This window comes from Polyergus mexicanus, unplaced genomic scaffold (assembly GCF_030449975.1).
Source record: "Polyergus mexicanus isolate NDT 795.1 unplaced genomic scaffold, iyPolMexi1.0 SCAF_8, whole genome shotgun sequence".
NCBI classification, from domain to species: Eukaryota; Metazoa; Arthropoda; class Insecta; order Hymenoptera; family Formicidae; genus Polyergus; species Polyergus mexicanus.
This window is the reverse complement of record NW_027223328.1, coordinates 8,520,420-8,540,234: the sequence shown is the minus strand read 5'-3', so window position 1 is coordinate 8,540,234 and position 19,815 is coordinate 8,520,420. Positions and strand designations below refer to the sequence as shown.

The 19,815-nt window shown below is 36.0% G+C and overlaps 1 protein-coding gene across 18 annotated transcripts in view; it reads left to right on the top strand.

Annotated features, from left to right (window-relative positions):
- Positions 1 to 10,239: 10,239 nt before the first annotated feature.
- Positions 10,240 to 19,815, top strand: part of Para (sodium voltage-gated channel paralytic) — a 46,077-nt gene continuing 36,501 nt past the window's right edge. For 11 of the 18 annotated variants that reach the window (XM_070299913.1, XM_070299921.1, XM_070299912.1 and 8 more), the window contains exons 1-5: positions 10,240 to 10,330; positions 10,728 to 10,905; positions 13,678 to 13,710; positions 18,006 to 18,161; positions 18,706 to 18,911. In XM_070299913.1, coding sequence (XP_070156014.1) covers positions 10,759 to 10,905; positions 13,678 to 13,710; positions 18,006 to 18,161; positions 18,706 to 18,911 — 542 coding nt within the window. In that variant the 5' untranslated portion in view covers positions 10,240 to 10,330; positions 10,728 to 10,758. The remainder of the gene's footprint in view (positions 10,331 to 10,727; positions 10,906 to 13,677; positions 13,711 to 18,005; positions 18,162 to 18,705; positions 18,912 to 19,815) is intronic. The other 7 variants (XM_070299915.1, XM_070299920.1, XM_070299918.1 and 4 more) reach the window with 1 other exon arrangement.

Below are 19,815 nucleotides of genomic sequence, written 5' to 3'. Positions count from 1 at the left end.
TCGATAAGAAGCCTGCGTATAAAAGTTTTATGCATTTATATAAAAAACTGTTCACTGATACTTTATCAGCTGATATTATTTTTATTCCTTTTATCGATATTTAATTTAGAAAAAACGAAATAATTGTGTTTTTCATATATTCTTGTTTATAAAATTATGTAATATGTTCTGTTATTTACATTTGTTAGTAGTTGTTTAAATGTAACATATTTTCTTTTTTTTTTTTCTATCTTTGTGTGTGTATACATGTATAATTATACGAAGAATTAAGAAAACAAGTAGACAGCTTGATAAGACTTATCAGTTTTTTTTTGTTTTTTTTTTCTTTCAAAAATATAACAAGAAAGAAATGCTTTGTGTAATTTACGATATTGATATTATTTAGGAAATTAATTTTCTATTAAAACAAGGACAGAGGGGGAAAAAGAAATTGGCATGGAATTTACTTTTACTACCTTCCGTTCAGAATTTTAAAACACACCTAATTTTTAATGGACGATGGCAGATAAGGCCTCCGAAAGTGCGCACGCGCATAAAAAAGGGTGAAGAAGCGAGAGGGGGAGGGGTGAGTTTTGCGGGGCGAACGAACGCAACAGGTGCGCTACGCTTCCCTTCATCCGCGTCGTCCTCGAGTACAAGTGTACTCAGACTCGAGTACAAGTGTACCCGAGTAAAGTTCCTTCGAATTTCGTGGACGTCAATAATCCTCTATCCCCCAGGAACATTTTTTTGTTCTAAGTGGCTCGGGACGAACTTTATCGTGTTTTCATATACCATTAGTAGCGAACTATTTATAGAGAATACAATGTGTGTCAAGATGTCGAGATATATTCTCACCTTTGCTTGGCCATTCTATGAATGCTGTAAATTGTTTGTGACGAAGACGGCTGGGGTTCCTATTCTGCATTATTATTATATTATTATTGATTTAAAAATGATGTCTCTTTGGATCAAATTTATTCTTCGTATTGATATAATGTCTCTTTCTCTTACGAATCCATAAAATATAATATAGGGAGATTTAAATTTAATAAAATTCTGATACTTTTTACTCGTGAAAGAGATAGCTTATAAGAATTCTCTATCTAATTCAAAGAATCAAGCAGTGAACTGTAAATAAAAAAATCTCTACATTACAATATATTAATACAATTTAATATACTTTGTATCCGTATAAAAAGATTTTCATTTCTTTTTATATTTATATACGAAAGTAATCGGCTTTAACGGATCAGAGAGAAAAGTATAGAGAGGAAAAAGAAAGAAGCGAAGGAAGGAAAATAGGTTACGGGTAAATTAAAGTATATAGTACACTATGCGGATTGCTTTTGGAAGATTCCTATCTGTTAGTTTAAAGTATCATTAAAGGTATTTCCTAGTGCAATTTAGATCTTTAACAAAATTTTTAACAAAATTATAAGCGTTAATTAGATTGTTATTTATAATAACAATATTAATCTCCAACGATGGCTCACATTTTTATTATAATTTTTCATCACGATATTATTCACGAGAAACTTAATCACTTTAGTGTTAGATGCAGAAAAAAAAAGTAGATAAGGAATCTTGCGCGATAAAATCATTTACGTGCTCATCTTGTTCAACATCAACGTTATACTGCGAAAGATGATTCTTTAAGCAATTTCTACGCATCGCTAACTTTTAATTAAGTTAAAATTCAAAGAGTCGATCATTTCACTCGCTTATTAATTGATCATCTCATGAGATTAGCTTTCAAATTTGTAACGATATATTTTTTTCACCGGAATTTTTCTAAATCAACAATTTTCTCTCCTTGAAAGAGCAATTAGGGCAATATATCTCAAACGACGAATATGAATTCTACGGGCGAGAGGGTTGAAGCGCGCGGAGATCTTTCGCGATGGGGTGGATTCTTGGAAGCGCAACGCTGGGCTGAACCGTCAAAGAAAGTCAAGCGGGCAGGCAAGCGGGCAATCGATCGATTGCCCTCGCACGAACGCATGGCCCTGTTCTCCGCGCGCTATACTTTGCGTCGCGGTATACTTTGTCTTTTGTGGGTCGCGCCAGTGCAGAATGTCGCGCGAGAGCAACAATGTTATTTACAACGGATGATCGTTTTTGCTGCGAGCACGTACGTACGAGTTCACTGCATTTCCTTTCGCGAGATATATCCCCGTTATAGATTATTACGCGTTGCACGCGTTTTTATATCACGTGTTCGTGTGATGTATAGCAAAAATATCCTTTCCCTTTATTATGAAATTTTTATAGTGCCTAAAAAAGATAAAAATTAATCAAATGCTGACGTAATTATACCGTGCTGTATCGTACGATATGAAAATTTGATACCGCGCGTGCTTTCGTCTGTTTGTCTGACCATAAATAGCTATGACTACTCGGCGATCGTAATTGCTTGACATATACGATGCTTGAACGCAAATATATATTTACTAGATCGACATAAAATATATATTTCTAAAAAATATATGAATATTCCCTTACTCATTATATTCTGCGAATAATACATGCAGCGTAGTTGTCTGAACTGTATAAAAAAATGTTAGAAATTTATCTGGCTATATATTTATTCGATTAAAATTCTTTATATAATTTATGTATTTCAATTCGTCTGTTATTGGTTTACGTATCTTTTATTTAGCTAGTTGGGGTATATTTTTATTATTGATACTTGAAGAGTTATTAATCGAAAGAAAAAGAACAATTGTAACAGCTATTAATTAAAAATAGCATTATAATTAAGTTGATTTATTATTTATGGAATATTTGAGTTAATTCGCGAGCATTGTTCGTCAAATAAATACATTTTTGGATCGCATTTATATTGCTTTTTTCTATATATTGATCTTCCCCGCTTGTTGAGTCAAGCGTTTCATCGAAATCGTATGAGTCAGATGAGTCGTTTAGACCGTCCAAATAACTCTGGGCACACCCAGTCAACATTATCACTGTCACGACGCCATATAATTTTCCTTTATTGCCGATATTCTCTCGTTTCGATCGGCTAGTTTTGTCAACCATCTTCTCTATTACATATAATATAGAATAGTAGGTGAAAATATTGTAAAATAATTTCGTAAAAAATTCACCGACGAAGACCGTTGTCCGCGCGTGTATCGCCATGATGTCCTAGCTAATACGTGGATGTCTCTCATTAAGGGAAAGTAAAAGTAGCACGATGACTCATTTCTTATTCAAAACACTCTTCGCGCGATTACTTTCGCCGTACTTGAGAAGCCGGTGCTTTAATATAAATCTTGGAAGTTTTATATTTACATAAGAATCACTGATTGTGTTTTAAGGGAATGATTCGCCTTCTTCGTATCGAATTTTCATTCTGACGAAAGCCACGAACTGTTTCTATCTAGAACTACATAAATGTGAAACCTTGAAAACATGCTTAGTTACAAATGAAAAGACATTACTATCATAAAAATTTCTATCGTATATATATTTACAATGAAATATCATTGTGTGTGTTTTATCATACGTTACTGATATTTCAATTTAAACAATCTGAAAATAATAGACAATTATGTGTGCGAGTAATATATCGCTCGAACAGTTTTACAACATAGCGGATATAAATTTTAAAGATTTATTTCTTTCAGATTCGATTTAATTTAGTTGGTCATAAATTTCTTTTGGATATCTTTCTCACACATGGCTATAAAAAATATTGAGTTGTGGAGAACCAGAGGAAAAATAAGCTGTTTGATTAGAAAATCTAATATATGTAGAATTTATAATATTCTACATAGTAGATAAAACAAGTTGATTAGCGACTGCGTTAATCAGGTAATATACAGTAAAATTCCGGCTTATCCGCAAATCTAAATCAGATTATATTTAAACAAAATTAATATTCCAAGTGTTAAAAATTGGAGATATGAAGAATGTGCGTGTTTTTGATAGCCTTAATTGATTTCTCGCGTAATATAACAGTAAGACGTTGCTGTTACATAGATATTGCGTCAATTTAAACAAGCAAATAGACTTGTCTAATTTATCACGAGCATTTCTCTATCCACGTCCGATTATTCTTTTTCTCTCTCTAGGGTTTTACGATGTAAAATCTTATAGCTTTTCGTATTGAGATCGCGAGATTTGGACGACGCATAATTGCGTAACGCACGCACGGTGTCCTTTACATTTTTTTCGTTTCCGCTCGGTGATTTTTTTTCCCGATCGTCTTTCCCTGGCATTGGCGAAGCCTTGGTACGGCGACGACGACGACGACGACGACGACGACGGTAGCGTCAGCGGTCGTCGTCATGACAACGTTTTTCCGCAACGTACCCGGCCTGGTTTGTGACGTCACGCGACGTCGGCGTCGCCCCACCAGCCAGCCACCGTCGCCAGCAACTGGAAGGATTTTCCTTCACGGGGGTAGTTTCCGGTGGCGCCACCGGGTAGGGTCCATGAACATGGCGATGCGATTACGCGTATGTATCAGGTTGGCGATTCACGTCGGTGAACCTCTTGGTACCATACCAAGAAGACGGCTCCGATCGATCGGCGGGGTGATAATTTTGCGGAATTCTTTAGCAATCACGAGAGAGACAGCATTTCTCCCAAATCAAAATCCACCCTTCCTCTCTATACATGTCATTCAGGAGTAGACCGTGATACTTTCCGGAGGTAACGAGCGACCAAGGAACCGTTAAAGGAAACGTGACTTAAAAAATTGACAAATATTTCTCAACGATGTTATTCCGCACGTGGAGCCTCGACGTCCGAAAGTTTTAAGTTTCTCCGAATTATACATATTGTATGCCAAGCGCAAACATTACGATTCAAAATTCGAAACTTCCTTTTATTAATAATTTGTTTTCAATGCAATAAATCAAAAACACAGTCCCGCTTTTCTTAAAGAAAGAGATTTGAACCGTGATTGAGTATCGGGATACAAACAACTTTCATGAAGAATAGCTATTCATGTATTATATATTCTTGGCGCAAGACGATGACATCTCTCGATATGAGCTTGAGACCAATTTGAAAGCGTAACGATGTCGATGATCTTCGCTTCAAGTATCGCGAATAATTTAAATTTACATTTTAAGATTTCGTTTGTAGTTATTATACAATACGTCAGCGAAAATATGACGTATACAGTTTTCATTAAAACGCTGCATCGGAACGGGTATCGAAACGCATAGGAAGAAAAGATTTTAAATTCAAACGTGCCACGTCTATCTTTTTCTCGCCGAGATATTCGAATTTAAGATAAATGTTCGCAAAATGTTCGCCTCTTTACTGCAGAGGATTCTATAGTCAAATGCATCAATCCACCCGGTGCGGACGCACTCTGCTACCGCGCTGCTTATTCGAGTCGCGTTCGTTCAGTGCATCCGCAGCGGGCAAGTTACTGCAATCGATACAAGAGCTGTCCGAATGAGGTCCATAGTTGCTGAAAAATATTGCATGTCAATAGATTGATTGGATAATTTCAAACCTGATTAGCGATATGTCCGACTAATGTAAACACTTATAATACTAGTATTCATTTTTTGTTTCGTATATAATATTTATAAAAATTCGCATTTAATCAAATATTTCAAATGAAATAGCTTTGATATCCTCTCTCTTGCAATTTTATATTGTACATGCATAATATATATAAACTGTGTTTAAAGTTGCAAGAATATTAAAGCTATTCCATTTGGAATATAAATGATTAAATGTTAATTTCAAAATAAAATAATAAAAGAAACAAGCTCAACATAATAACGATTACTATGAAAGAAATGGCAAATATTAGAGCCGAGACGCGATAATTAGAACGCAGAAGAAATTTCAATATATAACAAAATATTCAATTTCATTAAAAAACCTACTGAAATTGAATAATTTGTAATATATTAATTTTTTTCGCATTTTGATTACCGGGTCTCTGCTCTTATTTGCCATTTTCTTTCACTCGGTAATCGGTAAAAAAAATGTATATATATAAATATTTTCTTGACGATTGTATGAAATTGTTCAAATGGAAAATTTTTATATCCTGTATTTTCTGCGATAATAATATTTATTGAACAATCTTTAAAAACAAAAAGATTGATTTTACGCAAGAGGAAGCCAAAGTTGATTAAATCGCTGATAACTGATTCCCGCAACGAACCGTGTCTCATTTCCGCGTGCATGTCAAGATTGACATGGATCGCGCATTGTTTCGTACAACCGACGTCGCGGATGCATGCACTGTGGCTATTTATTGATCCGCAATCCAAACGGGCGAGCGACGCAGGGAAAAGCGTCTCGGCATAGTGCTCTTGGCTTCCGTTCGGCATTAATTCATTTGCGATCGTTAATCGAATCCCGTAAACCCTCAGTTGCCGAATCATACCTCTTGATGTCGCGACCATATCGAATTTGCCGTGAGCTCCCAGTTATTTTGCATAATCTCGGACTTATGAAAAATATAAATTAAAAATGAAACCACCGATGAATATTTCTCTGCACCAAACACATTCCTAATTAGCAGTAAAATGTTCTCTTCTCCTTTGGTATCCTTTATCCGCTACTAAAATTTCACATTTTCTTTTCTACATTTGATATTCTATGTTATATGCTTGACATTTATAACTCATATTAACATTCTCTCTGTCTCTTTCTGTTTTCTTAATGTCTATTATATTCTTTTCAAGAACTGATAATGCATATTTAACAACTTCTCAATTCTCTTATTACGCATATGTGCCTTTTTTATTTTATTCGAATGAAAATGTGAAAGAAAGAAAGTATTATTTCGAATAAATCCAAAGTTTCATAAATATGAAACGAAACGGAGAATGCATCTGCGTTTCGGTTAGCAAACACAAAGATTGGAAAGAAATGAAAGAGAGAGATAAACGGGAAAACAGTAATTTCTTTCAGAAAAATTACTTGTTATAAACCCGGTCGTTTCCGTTACCGCGTATAATTTCTCGATGAAGGCCGATTTGTCGCAGATATAGTTGACCTCGTTTCTTCTTGCTTCGCACGCTGGCAGAGTGCCGCTTTTTATTGCAATTCTATATCCGTGAAATACAATCCACGATTAAGCGAACATTCAATATGTAATAGGAGAAATCGGCTAATTATTTCGCGGCTTCTACATGACTTCTCTTAATGATTAATTACAGAGCTTTTCTATGGCGTTATCTCGTGTTCCGTGCTTGTGATTGAAAGGCCATAAGTCAAGTCGGTCTAAAAAATATTATTTTAACGAGTTTCTCTTTCGAGTAAAACGTGTGCGCTTTCTGGTATAAAATTCCAGCTTTAATGCGTGTAAACGGAGATGTACAAAGAGTGTAATATCTTTTTTCTTTTTACAAAAATATTTGTAGATTTTAGAGACATGATTGGCAAAATAGAAAATAATGAGAACAATTCGAAAAGTTTAATTTTAATTTCGAAACGTTTCTATTTGTTTTAAAATTTTTTCATAATTTTATAAATTGAAGAAAATAATATCCCTATGTGTGTACAATAAGATAGCTGTTATTATTATGTTCTCTTGAACAATTGTTAAAATTTTTTTAAGCAAGCAAAATCGCACATATCTTGCGAGTACAATCGCACAAAATTTACATTATCGTCAATCTAAAGCCACCGTATGGTGAAAAAGAAATACGCATTAAATGATCCGAGACACGCGATTCGCGTCGATCATCTCGTGACGTTGTCGTAACCCATCGATTTCCTTGTATCTCTTGTCAGCTTGTTATCCTTGTAGATAAAAAAAATAAAAAAAATAAAGGAAATCTACAGTGCAACTCCGAATAATAAAACGAGATATACGCTCGTGTTAAAGATAGCTTTTTCGTTATCTGCTGCTGGTGCTGCATCTATATTGAAATGGAAAATAAGCTTGCAAGATTGAACATTGAAATAAAAGTGTTGTCGATTCTCTTACTTTATCCTCTTCTTTTTGCCTCAGTTAGAAACAAGATGTAGGTTTGTTCTACTTTTACGAGTTATTCTATACAGAGACACGCTATCGTCAGCTGAGGATAGACGTATGTATGGTTAATGTAACGAGACAAAAGAAAAATCCTTTTCGTCCATATCCACTCTCGCAATTAGTATAAGAATATAATTGGATTAGTAATCAAGTTAAAAACACTGTTCACATTTTACGAGTTGTAAAATTGCGACATTAAATCTTCTCGATTAACTTTATGGAAACATAATTTAACAGAACACATTTTGTCTGAGAAACATGAATAAAATCAAGATTCAAATGTTTGATTAATTTATCTTCTTTCAATAATTAAGTTATGTTATATATTTCTATGTTTCTATTTATATCATTCATTCACAATGCAAGAATTGTGATAAAAATATTCTACACAAAAGTATAAGAAATAGGAATAAAGATCAAGTATCATACAACTTGTAAAAAAAAAAAAAAAAAAAAGAGAGAGAATACAACCGAGCAATTAACAATTTTACGAATGATCCCGATTTCTCTTTTTTGATAAAAGACTCTTTTTCCTCAAATAATCGTTAAAAGGAAGAAGAGAAGAGAGATGTGAGTATTTATATTATAAATACTTCAATTTATAATACGTTGTCAATTTATTTAGGAATCTTGAGATCTTGATTTTTAATAAATACAAAGATCCAGTGTATCGAAACGATGAAGAGAAAGAAAATCATAATCATACTGTAATTATCGTACAAACTTTTATAAATATCCACAAATGTTGAAGCGTTTACGATCACTTGGAATCAGATCTTTTTAACAAACAGAAGTTCCATATGAAAGAGTAGCGAAAAGTTCCGTATTGAACACGGACCGCCGACTCTGCACGCGCTTGTTTCACTGGCGAGGGAGCCCTTCACTCTTACTTTTCTCCTGCGTTGCGTATCCGCCGGACCAGGCGCTCGGCGTCGCCGCCCTCGCCGTGGCACGAGCGTGTGACCGAGTTTCGGTAGGATGATGATCGACCGCGCGAAACTCGGTCAAAGACCACCGACACCTTTCCGCGGCTTCGCTTGTACAGATAGCGGTACGCGAAAAGCCTCCAAAAGGTGCGTCCGCATGCTTGGAAAGAACGCGCGCGCGATCCTTCATTTCCGCAAGGCGGTATGTAAATTGCGTCAAGCGCGAAAGTCGTCTCATCCGTCATGAAGAAATTAAGTTTCGAGTTTCGCCTCGTCTTGTAGAATGGAGTTGTCCGCGATTGAAATAGAGCCTTTCTCTCGAGAGAAAGATCTTATCTGACAAACATGAATGTCAAATATTTTGAGTCATACAACATCCGTGTCGCGATATTGTGCATATTTTATATAGCGGATCTTAATTTCGGAATTTGTATATTAATGAGAGAGAAGCAATTTAGATTTATTTAATCTCCCTGTTCTTGTTGCAGATAAAAATATCGACCGACTCGAAGACTAGACTATGTTATTTCGGATAACGGATTGATCGCACCCGTCGCTTCATTCACACGTGAGTATGCATTAATGCGTTCCGTTTTGTAATCCATTTGCGGAAGTAGCTTGCGTTCCCCATTTATTTCACCGACATTATCCAGCCTAATGACTCTCTCCCGAGAGAGATATATTTTCACGATATTCTAAGAAATACTCCCCGTTCACGCTGCTATAATTAAAAGTTACGTCAGGATTGACAAATGACCATATGTGAATTTCAACGTGTCTCTCTCGCTGTAATAATTTTCTAATTTATATCAGGGGAAAATGTCGCAAAAACAAAAATTGATAACGCGACCCGATGTTTGCGCTCTTCTAACAGACACACATCGGAATTACGATATCTGCGATCTTATCGCAACGTAGCGCTTCTTGCACGTCTTCTCTTAGGTCGGACATGAAAAATCTTGGTTCGCGTTGGACGGTCCCCGACATAGCACGCACTGCCGCAGCGCGTTCGTCATTTCTCGTCGCCATTTCGTTGGAACGAGATTCAGGTAGCAGCAGCAGCAGCAGCATCAACAAGAGCAGCTTGAACCGCAACAGAAACAAAGCTGGAAGTAGCGGTAGCAACGGCAGCAATAGCAACAGTAGCAGCGGTATTCGCTTGACGGCGATCGACCAGAAGAGGGAGAGCAAGAGCAACGGCGGATCGGCAATCGACGTGCTGCACGGAGCGCATTTATCCGTCCGAGTGTACGTAACGGCGCCGTGTGACCGCATCATCGGCACGACGCGTTCCCAATCGACGACGCCCAGAAACCGGCCGCAGGTAGCCGGCAAGTCGAGCCATCCTCAGCACCGGACCCGTCGTCCCCGTCAGCCGCAGCAGCAACTCTACTACCCCCCGGCATCGTGGGACACGCGCACACTACACTTCAGGAACTGTTAGCACCGATCAAAAGTGAGTCTCCGCGTATTTGAGAGATATCATCCCTTTATCTTCACCCTTTACTCGTCATCGTATATATTTCTTCCCGTATCTTTAATTTATTTAAAATGTCGCATCACAAAAGAGAGTTTCGATATTACACTTTTTTTTTATATTTTTCTTATCTCTATTTAATACCATCGTAAAGTCGATCTAATTTATTAATTTGCGAGGTATGTAATATCGAGTTTTGAATCTTAAGCGGATGTTAGGTCTCTACTTTGACATAAATCTATATATCGATATTATTTGTCTTGATATCGTTCGAGTTCTTTTCTCTATTCTTTTTTCTATTCTTATTTTTTATTCTTTGCATATTGTTATTGCTGTTTATTACGATTTTATATTTATAATCGGGTCTCTTTCGCAGGAAGGTGGCTCAGCTGTGCGCAGCCTAGACAATGTCCGAAGATTCCTTTTCTATATCAGAGGAAGAAAGAAGTTTGTTCCGTCCGTTCACGCGGGAGTCCTTGGCAGCGATCGAGGCTCGCATCGCCGAGGAAGAGGCCAGGCAGAAAGAGCTTCAGCAGAAAAGAGCCGAAGGCGAGGTATGAACGCGGCCGTGCGTGATACACGAACGCGTATCTTTCAATTTTTCTAGCGTACGGATTAATTACATCGACGCATAATTGATCATGTGCATATACTTGTGTAGGACGTCCCTTGAGTAGTGCCAAATAAATTACGCGATACGATAACGATCAGGCATTTTTTATCCTGTTAATCTCAAGAATACTGACACATATTTGTACATCAAGTTTTAATACATCAAATTCTTTCACGAATAATCAATTTTAACGCACAATGGCCATGTAAGTGTACATTATTTTTTTCAAAGATTTCAAACATTTTTCAATTCTTTGTTCTGTTTTCTTTAATAATTATAAATATATTTTGAATAAAAATGATTGAAAAACGAGATAAAATATTTTTTTCCGACTTCAATAAATTACTTAGATCCAAATATCGATTAAAACGAATATTTGTCTGACGCTGCTGATTTTTCTGCCAAGTTTGTGCCCGATCGATTAATCTTCCTACGTAATCGTTTTCGTTTTTTTTCTTTTTTTTTTTGTACGTGTTTATATAAATGTATAAAGCGAGCGATATGTAACGATAAAACTTTTAGAAGTCTTGATGCGCGAAGAAAAATTAGCATTAACGTGAAAAACTTATGCAGGTGATCTTACAAACTTTTGAAGAATTCGTTTTTGAATCTTCATCAGCCGATGGCTATTGCGCCCAGAGGCGCTTGTATGATATATGCTAAAAGTTTCTTAATTGCCACTCATACTCAAGATCTTCGTCACGTAATACTAATTCTTATAAATTATAGTCGGGACGAGTAATAAACAATTATAGGCAATAATAATATAATAACCTTGCAACACATAAAGAATAATAACGTTGGAGATATTTATTTTCCATAAAGTTTTTTTCTAAAAATGCGTTCTTATGAAAAAAATTTAATATATATTAAATTTTAATATTAAAAAGGTTGTGGAGGCAAAACAATTGTCAAATAAAATAGGTCAAGAATAAAATGGATAAAATACAGTTGTAAAAATATCGAAATCAAGATAAACAAGCAATAATATCGCAAAAAAATAAAATGTATGATACGAGATAAAAGGATTTTATATTGCAATTTAATTTAAAATATTTTCGCTCACTAAGAAGCATTATGCTCAGATCTATTGTATTACGAATTTATCGATCTTAAGTATGAGTCGCGTCTTAATTTTCCTATGCCTAGCTGTAGCGCCGTTTGCGAGATCTGTTTTCTTCCCGTATATTCGTCCGATTGCAACAAACTCACCCATATTCCTCCCCATCCAACTGTCGCGTTGATTGCTCGCTTGATCTATCGCCAATGTAGTGAGGATATGTAACTATCTTTATCGAGACGACTACTTAAATCCCTATTTGTTTACATATATATATATATACACATACATATACATATATGTATATATATTTGTCGCCGAGCAATGTATTGTGTGTGTTATGGAAGATATGCCACGTACGCGCGAAGCTCGATATATGTCTGCAGTGTCACTTATCTGTGCCCGTTTATCATATATGTATAATACATATGTACATATGTATATATACACACATATATTATACATGCATATATACATTATTTATGCGTGGATACCGCTCGTGTGTCGTGGCTCTCTCTCTCCGTTCGTCTTCCTTCGCCGCACTCTCGCGCTAAATCACGCGAGTGCCGTGCGATGGAAGACGATATGATTATCGCCATAGGAGGAGGGTATCGATGTACCAAGTCCAATGAACGAGCCCTTTACATCCTTACAATTAGAGCTCCTAATTTACCTGCGGCTGTAATATAACGGCACCGATAAAAGGATCGGATTTATTTATTAATCTTTCTTCTCCTCCTCCTTTCCCTCGTCGAGTCCATCGTTCAACATTGATCGCGTTGTTTGAAAATTACATTTGCAAAAGGAGCAAATCCTTCTATTGCCTCCTTATATTATACTCCAGCGATGAAAGGTCAAGGAGAGAACGGGGGAAAAGCGAGATCGAGAATGGATTATCATCGATCGTCTGAGTCTTAAATGAGTCTTAAAAATCTGAGAATATATCGTAATGTTCTTATAAATCTTTGCAAAATTTACATATTATTTGGCGCATTTTTTGTACAGGCAGATTATTTTTATTAACTTTCGGATATAATACCATATGAATCGAGTGTTCGACGCGTGTATACATTTTTTTTTTTTATGTTTCACGCTTGTTAATTACGATTTTTCGAACAAAAGTATGTAAAGCATTCAAGAGAACGATATAAATCGTTTTTGTTTTATAAAACGGCTTATCGAAACCAGTTCATCGAAGAGTCTCGAGAGAATCGAAAAGTATCTTTCCTAATCGAGTCACGTTTTTTTCCGACAGTTAATCCAATCTCGATCGAGATCGATGTGCTTGAGGAACCCTCTTTCCGGCTACCTGATCCTATGTATTCCTGTCGTGTTCTATGTCGTGATGTAAACATAGTGTGTTTTTCCCCTTCCCTCTCTCCCCCCATCATCAATCCTTTTGATATGTTTCTCTATCGCTCTTTCTCTCTCTCTCTCTCTTTTTCACTTTTATACCATTCATTCATCCAATCCAGCTCGTATTTATCCGGAAACTGCGAATCGTGCCCGACGTCTTACCGCGTCGCGCGTCCCTTCTTTAAGTTACCGCATATTAACATACATTTTTTTTTTCCTCTTCTTTATTCGTATCCCCCGTATTCTCTGTATCTCTGTGTGTATATAACGACTGTTTCTCCATTTCTCCAATTTCAGGGAGGTTATGGACGGAAGAAAAAGAAAAAAGAAGTAAGACGTTACGTCACGCTAAGTAATACCGCTCTCTATCTCATCCGACTTCTACCTTATTAACATACACACGTGCACACACATCATCTACACCGGCCATATACATCCGTATACATATACGTACATACATATGCACACTGTACGAGCACACGCACACGATCTCACGATTTCTCTTCACTCGGCAGCACTTTTGGCCGATCGATCAACTAGACACGCGTCATTCACAGCCGGATGCCACATATACACATATATACGATATAATATATACTTGTTCACATTTTGTGCAGGGATTGAAAGTAAAAATAATGAAATTTTCAATTTCTCGAAAGTCGAAGAATTCAATGTTGCGAGCAATTTCATATCCTTGGAGCATAAGTCACATTATATTTACGCGCTGCAATTTATTTTATTTGAAATAAAATAAAAAACTAATAAAAATAGTATAATTTTTACCTATTTTCATTATTAACTTTCTTATGTAATTATTTTAATTTTATAAATCTTTTCTCTCCCTGATATTTATATTATTTAAATATATTCGTTTAGGGAATTTTATGAAAAACATTTGTTTTATTCATTATTATCTTTTTGAATTATAAAATAGAGAGGAACAAAATATATTCGTGAAATAATAATTTCACCGATTATTCTGCCAATAGCAATATTTTTATTGGCAAATTGTTCGTGAGACAATTTTGGTATAAATTTTAACTTTTACGATTTTTGAATTTAATATTTTTTTTTTTTTAAACGTCACTATATCAATTCCGAAAAAATCTGCATTCACCGGTTTTATACGATCGCGAAGGTTTTCAATCCCTGATATTTCGCGTACCACGGTGTATATCGATTCCCGAGCGTCGTCACATCCCGAATCGATATATCGACGAGATACCGAAGATGTGCAAGTTTAATCCGCGAAGCATTGAATTCGAAATGTTTTGATTAATTAATTCGGGGAACTATTCTTGGCGCGAGAGAGAAGTCGCTTGCGCGATATCTCAATGTCGCGGACATTTCGAGTGTCTTTCTTATCGCGATCGCGAGTAATTCTTCTTCTGGGTATTACATCGTGGACGAAAACGTATAGTACGGTAAAGTCTAATAATATTGCACACACAAACACTCATATACACACACACACACACACACGTAATACAAAGCAGCGTGCTTTTATATATCGCCCCTTGTTTGTTTGCAAATACACATTACACGTTCCTTGGCAAGTGTCTTGACGTCTTACAATCAGAAGCGAATTATGCTTGCGCTTTAAAACGCGCGATCTCTTCTCGAAATATTTATCGACCCCAGCATCTCTGCGCTCTAAAAGCGCTTTGCGCGAGAGCTTGGAATTAATCATAACGAATGGCAATTGAGTTGTCGTAATATTTAAACTCGATATACTACAGTAAATAGAAATATTGAGTAAATGAGTAATGTGTATCAAGCATATCCTTTTGCAAATATATAACAGAATTGTGATAAGTTTCTTGGAAAGCAAAACGACATCTTATTGAAGCTATTAAACCCAAACTTGACTTATCAAATTTGATAATGATTTGTTTCTAAAAATTATTTGGAGTGCGCACAAATATGCACATATTCGAAGAAATGAACAGAAATGTGTCATTTCTAACGAGAAATACGAGTAGGATCTTAAAAAATATGATCGTCGAGAAGCACCGAAAGTAACGCACGGTAATATGACGACATAAATATTTCGAGTGGAGGCCACGCGGTCGCCTGGTAAAATGCTTTTATATAGATTGTACATGATGTACATGTATAACGCTTGCGCTGACTTCTTTCCTTTTCTTTCTCTTTTTTTTTCTTTCTTTTTGAATAGACTGGCGCTCATTGGCGTTGCAGCTGCTTTCGAGCGAGCAAAGTACGCGAGTCGCGTATAACACGATGACACGATAACGCGATATCTTCTGTAATCGTTTTGATTTATGGTTAGTCGTATATTAGGAAGTTATATATTCGCGCGAAAGATTTTTCCATGTTTCGTTTAGACACTTTGGGAATGATATTAATCTCCGAGGCGCTTCCTACGGCGGCGCGTATTTTCGTCGGGAGAGTCGTCTGACAAGACGTCAAGAGTTTAGCGCGAGAGGAACGGAAAAGCTCGACTTCCTCGCGTGACGTCTCGCGCACTCTGCTTCTAAACACATCCGTCTCGTGGTCGAATCCAAACGCTGGGATGGAATTTTTTATGATCGAATCTATCTTCGGGATTCGACAACGAGCGGAGATTTTTTCTCGCACGCACGAGCACGCTACGCAAGAGAATTTTCCCGCGCTGAGAACTACCGACGTAAAACACTTGGCTTGCGCAAAATTAGTCCTAGTCAAATAGATCGTATACACTTTAGCGTAGACACCTTTATTAGGGGTGTAGGACACTCGCCTCGAGTTTCGATATAGTTTCGCAAGGAGCTCCGATTAGAACATTTCATCGCATCGCGAGATCGATGGAGATTCTATCGTTCGCGAGAAAATTTCTGTCGCATTTTGCGCTTCCGCCGACGAGAATATCTCGACGAGATCGTTTAGCGGAGTTAAGATCTTAAACTCGTCGCGCATAAATTTACATAAGCGTATAAACGCAGGCTATATAAGCTATCTTAAGCGATGTAGGAGAGGCATACTTGACGGCTCCGGATAAATGAAGATTATCGTGCTCTATCGGCATAGCGAATCGAATAATAGAAATTAGAATAGAGCTACCGTGTCTAGCGTTAGGCAATATTAGTCGAGAGTCTCAGCGTAGAAAAATAGAAATAGTATTTCTAATTACGATACGGCCAGAGAAAGAGATTCGAGTCGTGGGCCAAAGTCGAGCGGATCGCATGGTCCTTCTTCAGGTTCGTATGCTCACGACCCGAATTTGCTACGTATTTAGTATGCGAATATATTAATTTTTTATTATACATACGTTTTTATTTTTTTATATCTGTTGCCGTGATTTATCGGTTAGATAATTTGAATAGATAATTAGCTGTAATAATAATTTTTTGAGTTTCGATTAGGGGTCGTGGAAAATTTAGTAAGTTTGGGAAATCTAACTGTAGGGAAAACGAGATTTTTCTCTTTATGCGTTCCAACACAGTATTACGAATATATAATTACGCTTATCATATCACTTTGATTAAATTTCGAGATTTTGTTTCGTGATAGGCGATGATGCAATAAAGCATATAAAAGCTCATCTAAGAGCGGGTTATGAAAAACTGGTGCACTTAGAAAAATACGCGGATGAATATTTCCGAAGGAGCGATTTGTTCGAATATTCATACGATTGAATATTTCATGTTCCCGTATACGAGAAACCCAAATACGATGCTGTACGGTTTTTACCCTTCTATACGATCAAATTATATATATGTATTTCCGACCAACATATATATATTCTCTCATAATACATATCCAGGATAAATATATATATAATACTTTAATGCCATATTTTTTTTTTCTTTCATTAATCTCGCGTGAAATATACCACTATAAAAAACAGAATATTAACTTTATAAAAGATTACGTGAGTTAACAAAATTAGTAACAAACACGTAACGAAATTCATACTTTTTCTTAGCAAAAAAAATAGATATTTGTATAATACTAGAAGTTTTTCTTGTAAACATACATATTTCTAATAACTTTTTCTAATGCCTTTTTGTTATAACTTTTAACGAGAATAATAAAATATTATTGAAATATATATAGTCGAAAATAAATTTCTGTACATCCTGTACAGTCATACGGCACATTATTATCGTCGAATGTGGAAATGCAAATGCGTATGCAGCTGAATCTATTGTCTGTTTAATTTACGGTCGAGGAAACGGATACTTTTTGGAGATATTTATATCAACTATTGTGTTCGATTATATAGTGTCGCTCTTCGAATATGAAATGTGATATATATATGTGATGGCCCAATTTGATCTTCCGAGACTTGCGATCCAGCGTGAAAATAATGAACGCATTAAAAATTATCATTAGAAAATTTAAAGCACGATACGGGAGGGCAAGGTCAATATTTCTTTTTTCTACGCGACAACGTTCGTATCTCTGACATATTCGCTAAAAAGAATGTTGCAATTCTGCTCGAATTCTGTTCTCGATAGAATTTGAATTTCAAATATCTCTTTCGTATATTTTTAATTATTCACGGTAATAGTTTTTCGCGAGAATTCGAACTTTATTTTGCGCGAGCGAAGAATAGCCGTGATGACGATTGATGACGAAACAATTCGCGTATCGAAATAATCTTACGAGCATCTCATTCGCAGGTACGGTACGACGACGAGGATGAGGACGAAGGTCCTCAGCCGGATCCGATGTTCGAGCAGGGAGGGCCGATTCCGGTCCGAATGCACAACGACTTTCCACCCGAGTTGGCCTCCACACCTCTCGAGGATATCGATACCTTCTACCATAATCAAAGGGTAACCGGGCATTGATGCATTAATTAGTTTAACTCTCTTGGAGAAACTATGTTTTCGCGATATGCAGAATATTAGAGAGCGGCCGCTCCGCGTCACGGCTGCATCTGGCATAGTTATTTTCAAACTTTGGCTTTCAAGCACGTAATTGCTTCGTGTAACTCTTTTACAGCTTTAATGGCTACGCGATAAAAGCTATATTATATATACATAGATATCTGAAGATCTTGTTATAATTTAAGCCTGGGCACATACAAATCTTCGAAATTATTAATTCAAGAGAAATTCCTATTGATTATTAAATCAAGATGAATTATATATACATTTATACGTCAGAATCATTAACATCACTAGGAGTTATTTTATATTTATAAGAAAGTTATATTTTTTTATTACATTATTTTAATATCAACATTTTTGCGACATACAATTAAACAGAAAAATCCATAAGCACAAAGCAATTAAAAAAAGAGCACACGTTCTTTCAATTGTATTATTTCGCGGCTGATATTTGACAATGAATCTTAAAATACGCGTTTCTTTGCAGACCTTCGTCGTCATTAGCAAAGGAAAGGACATATTCAGGTTCTCAGCGACGGACGCGATGTGGATGCTCGATCCGTTCAATCCAATACGACGGGTGGCCATTTACATATTGGTTCACCCGCTCTTTTCCCTCTTCATCATCACTACGATATTGGTTAACTGTATACTTATGATCATGCCCACTACGCCCACCATCGAGTCCACCGAGTAAGTATCTTTTGCTCTTCTCATTTGCGATCGATAACTCTGTCTCAGAATTGATGAGGGAAGGAGAAAAAGTTATATAATTACAACGAGCAAAGTGTCAGTCAAGTTTTTTTTATAAAAACTGTAATTATCGGAAGAGGTCAAAAAATAATTTTAGATACTCGGATGAATCTATGAAATACATTTCCAGATAATTGACTCCGTATTAGCGGCGTCATTGATGGATATTAAACACTCGATCTAAAACAAAACACGCCAGCGATTGTCACGGAATAATTTAGATATATTATTTAATATTGTTCATTTCAATTGTGATTAATACATCTAATTTCAGCTTATTTGTTCTCTTTATTATTTTTCGACTACAGTTAAAGATATTTGTATTCAAAGGAAAAAAAAAAAAAAAAAACGGCGTAGCAAATAAATTATAATGTCGCGTTTTGCGAATGTAAGCGACATAAGAAGTAAATATATACTATAGACAAAAATATCTGTTTTTTAAATATACAAGGACGATACTCACTTAAACTTGTCCTTAAGTGACCGTAAATCTACGTAGTTTAGCGTACCAATAAGTGCCTAAGCTGGAGATGCGTTTATCATCGTCCATTATTAAGCTTTTTTTGATTTTCATAATTTTAATTCATCTATTTGTTAATACTTAGCTATATTTAGCTATTTCGATATCCATTTAACTGGGGAGAATCTCATCGAAGGCTTATGGCGATCACATGTGTGTTGCAAAAAAATAGATACTTTAAGTACAATATTCTACGTGTTATAGCTCTAATATATGAGTAGAGACTGTGATAAATTGTATTCCGTTGGTAAGTTTTGTACTAGTCTAGAGGTAGCATTTTAGAAGGGGATGATGACGCAAACGATTCAATCGATTGCAAATTTT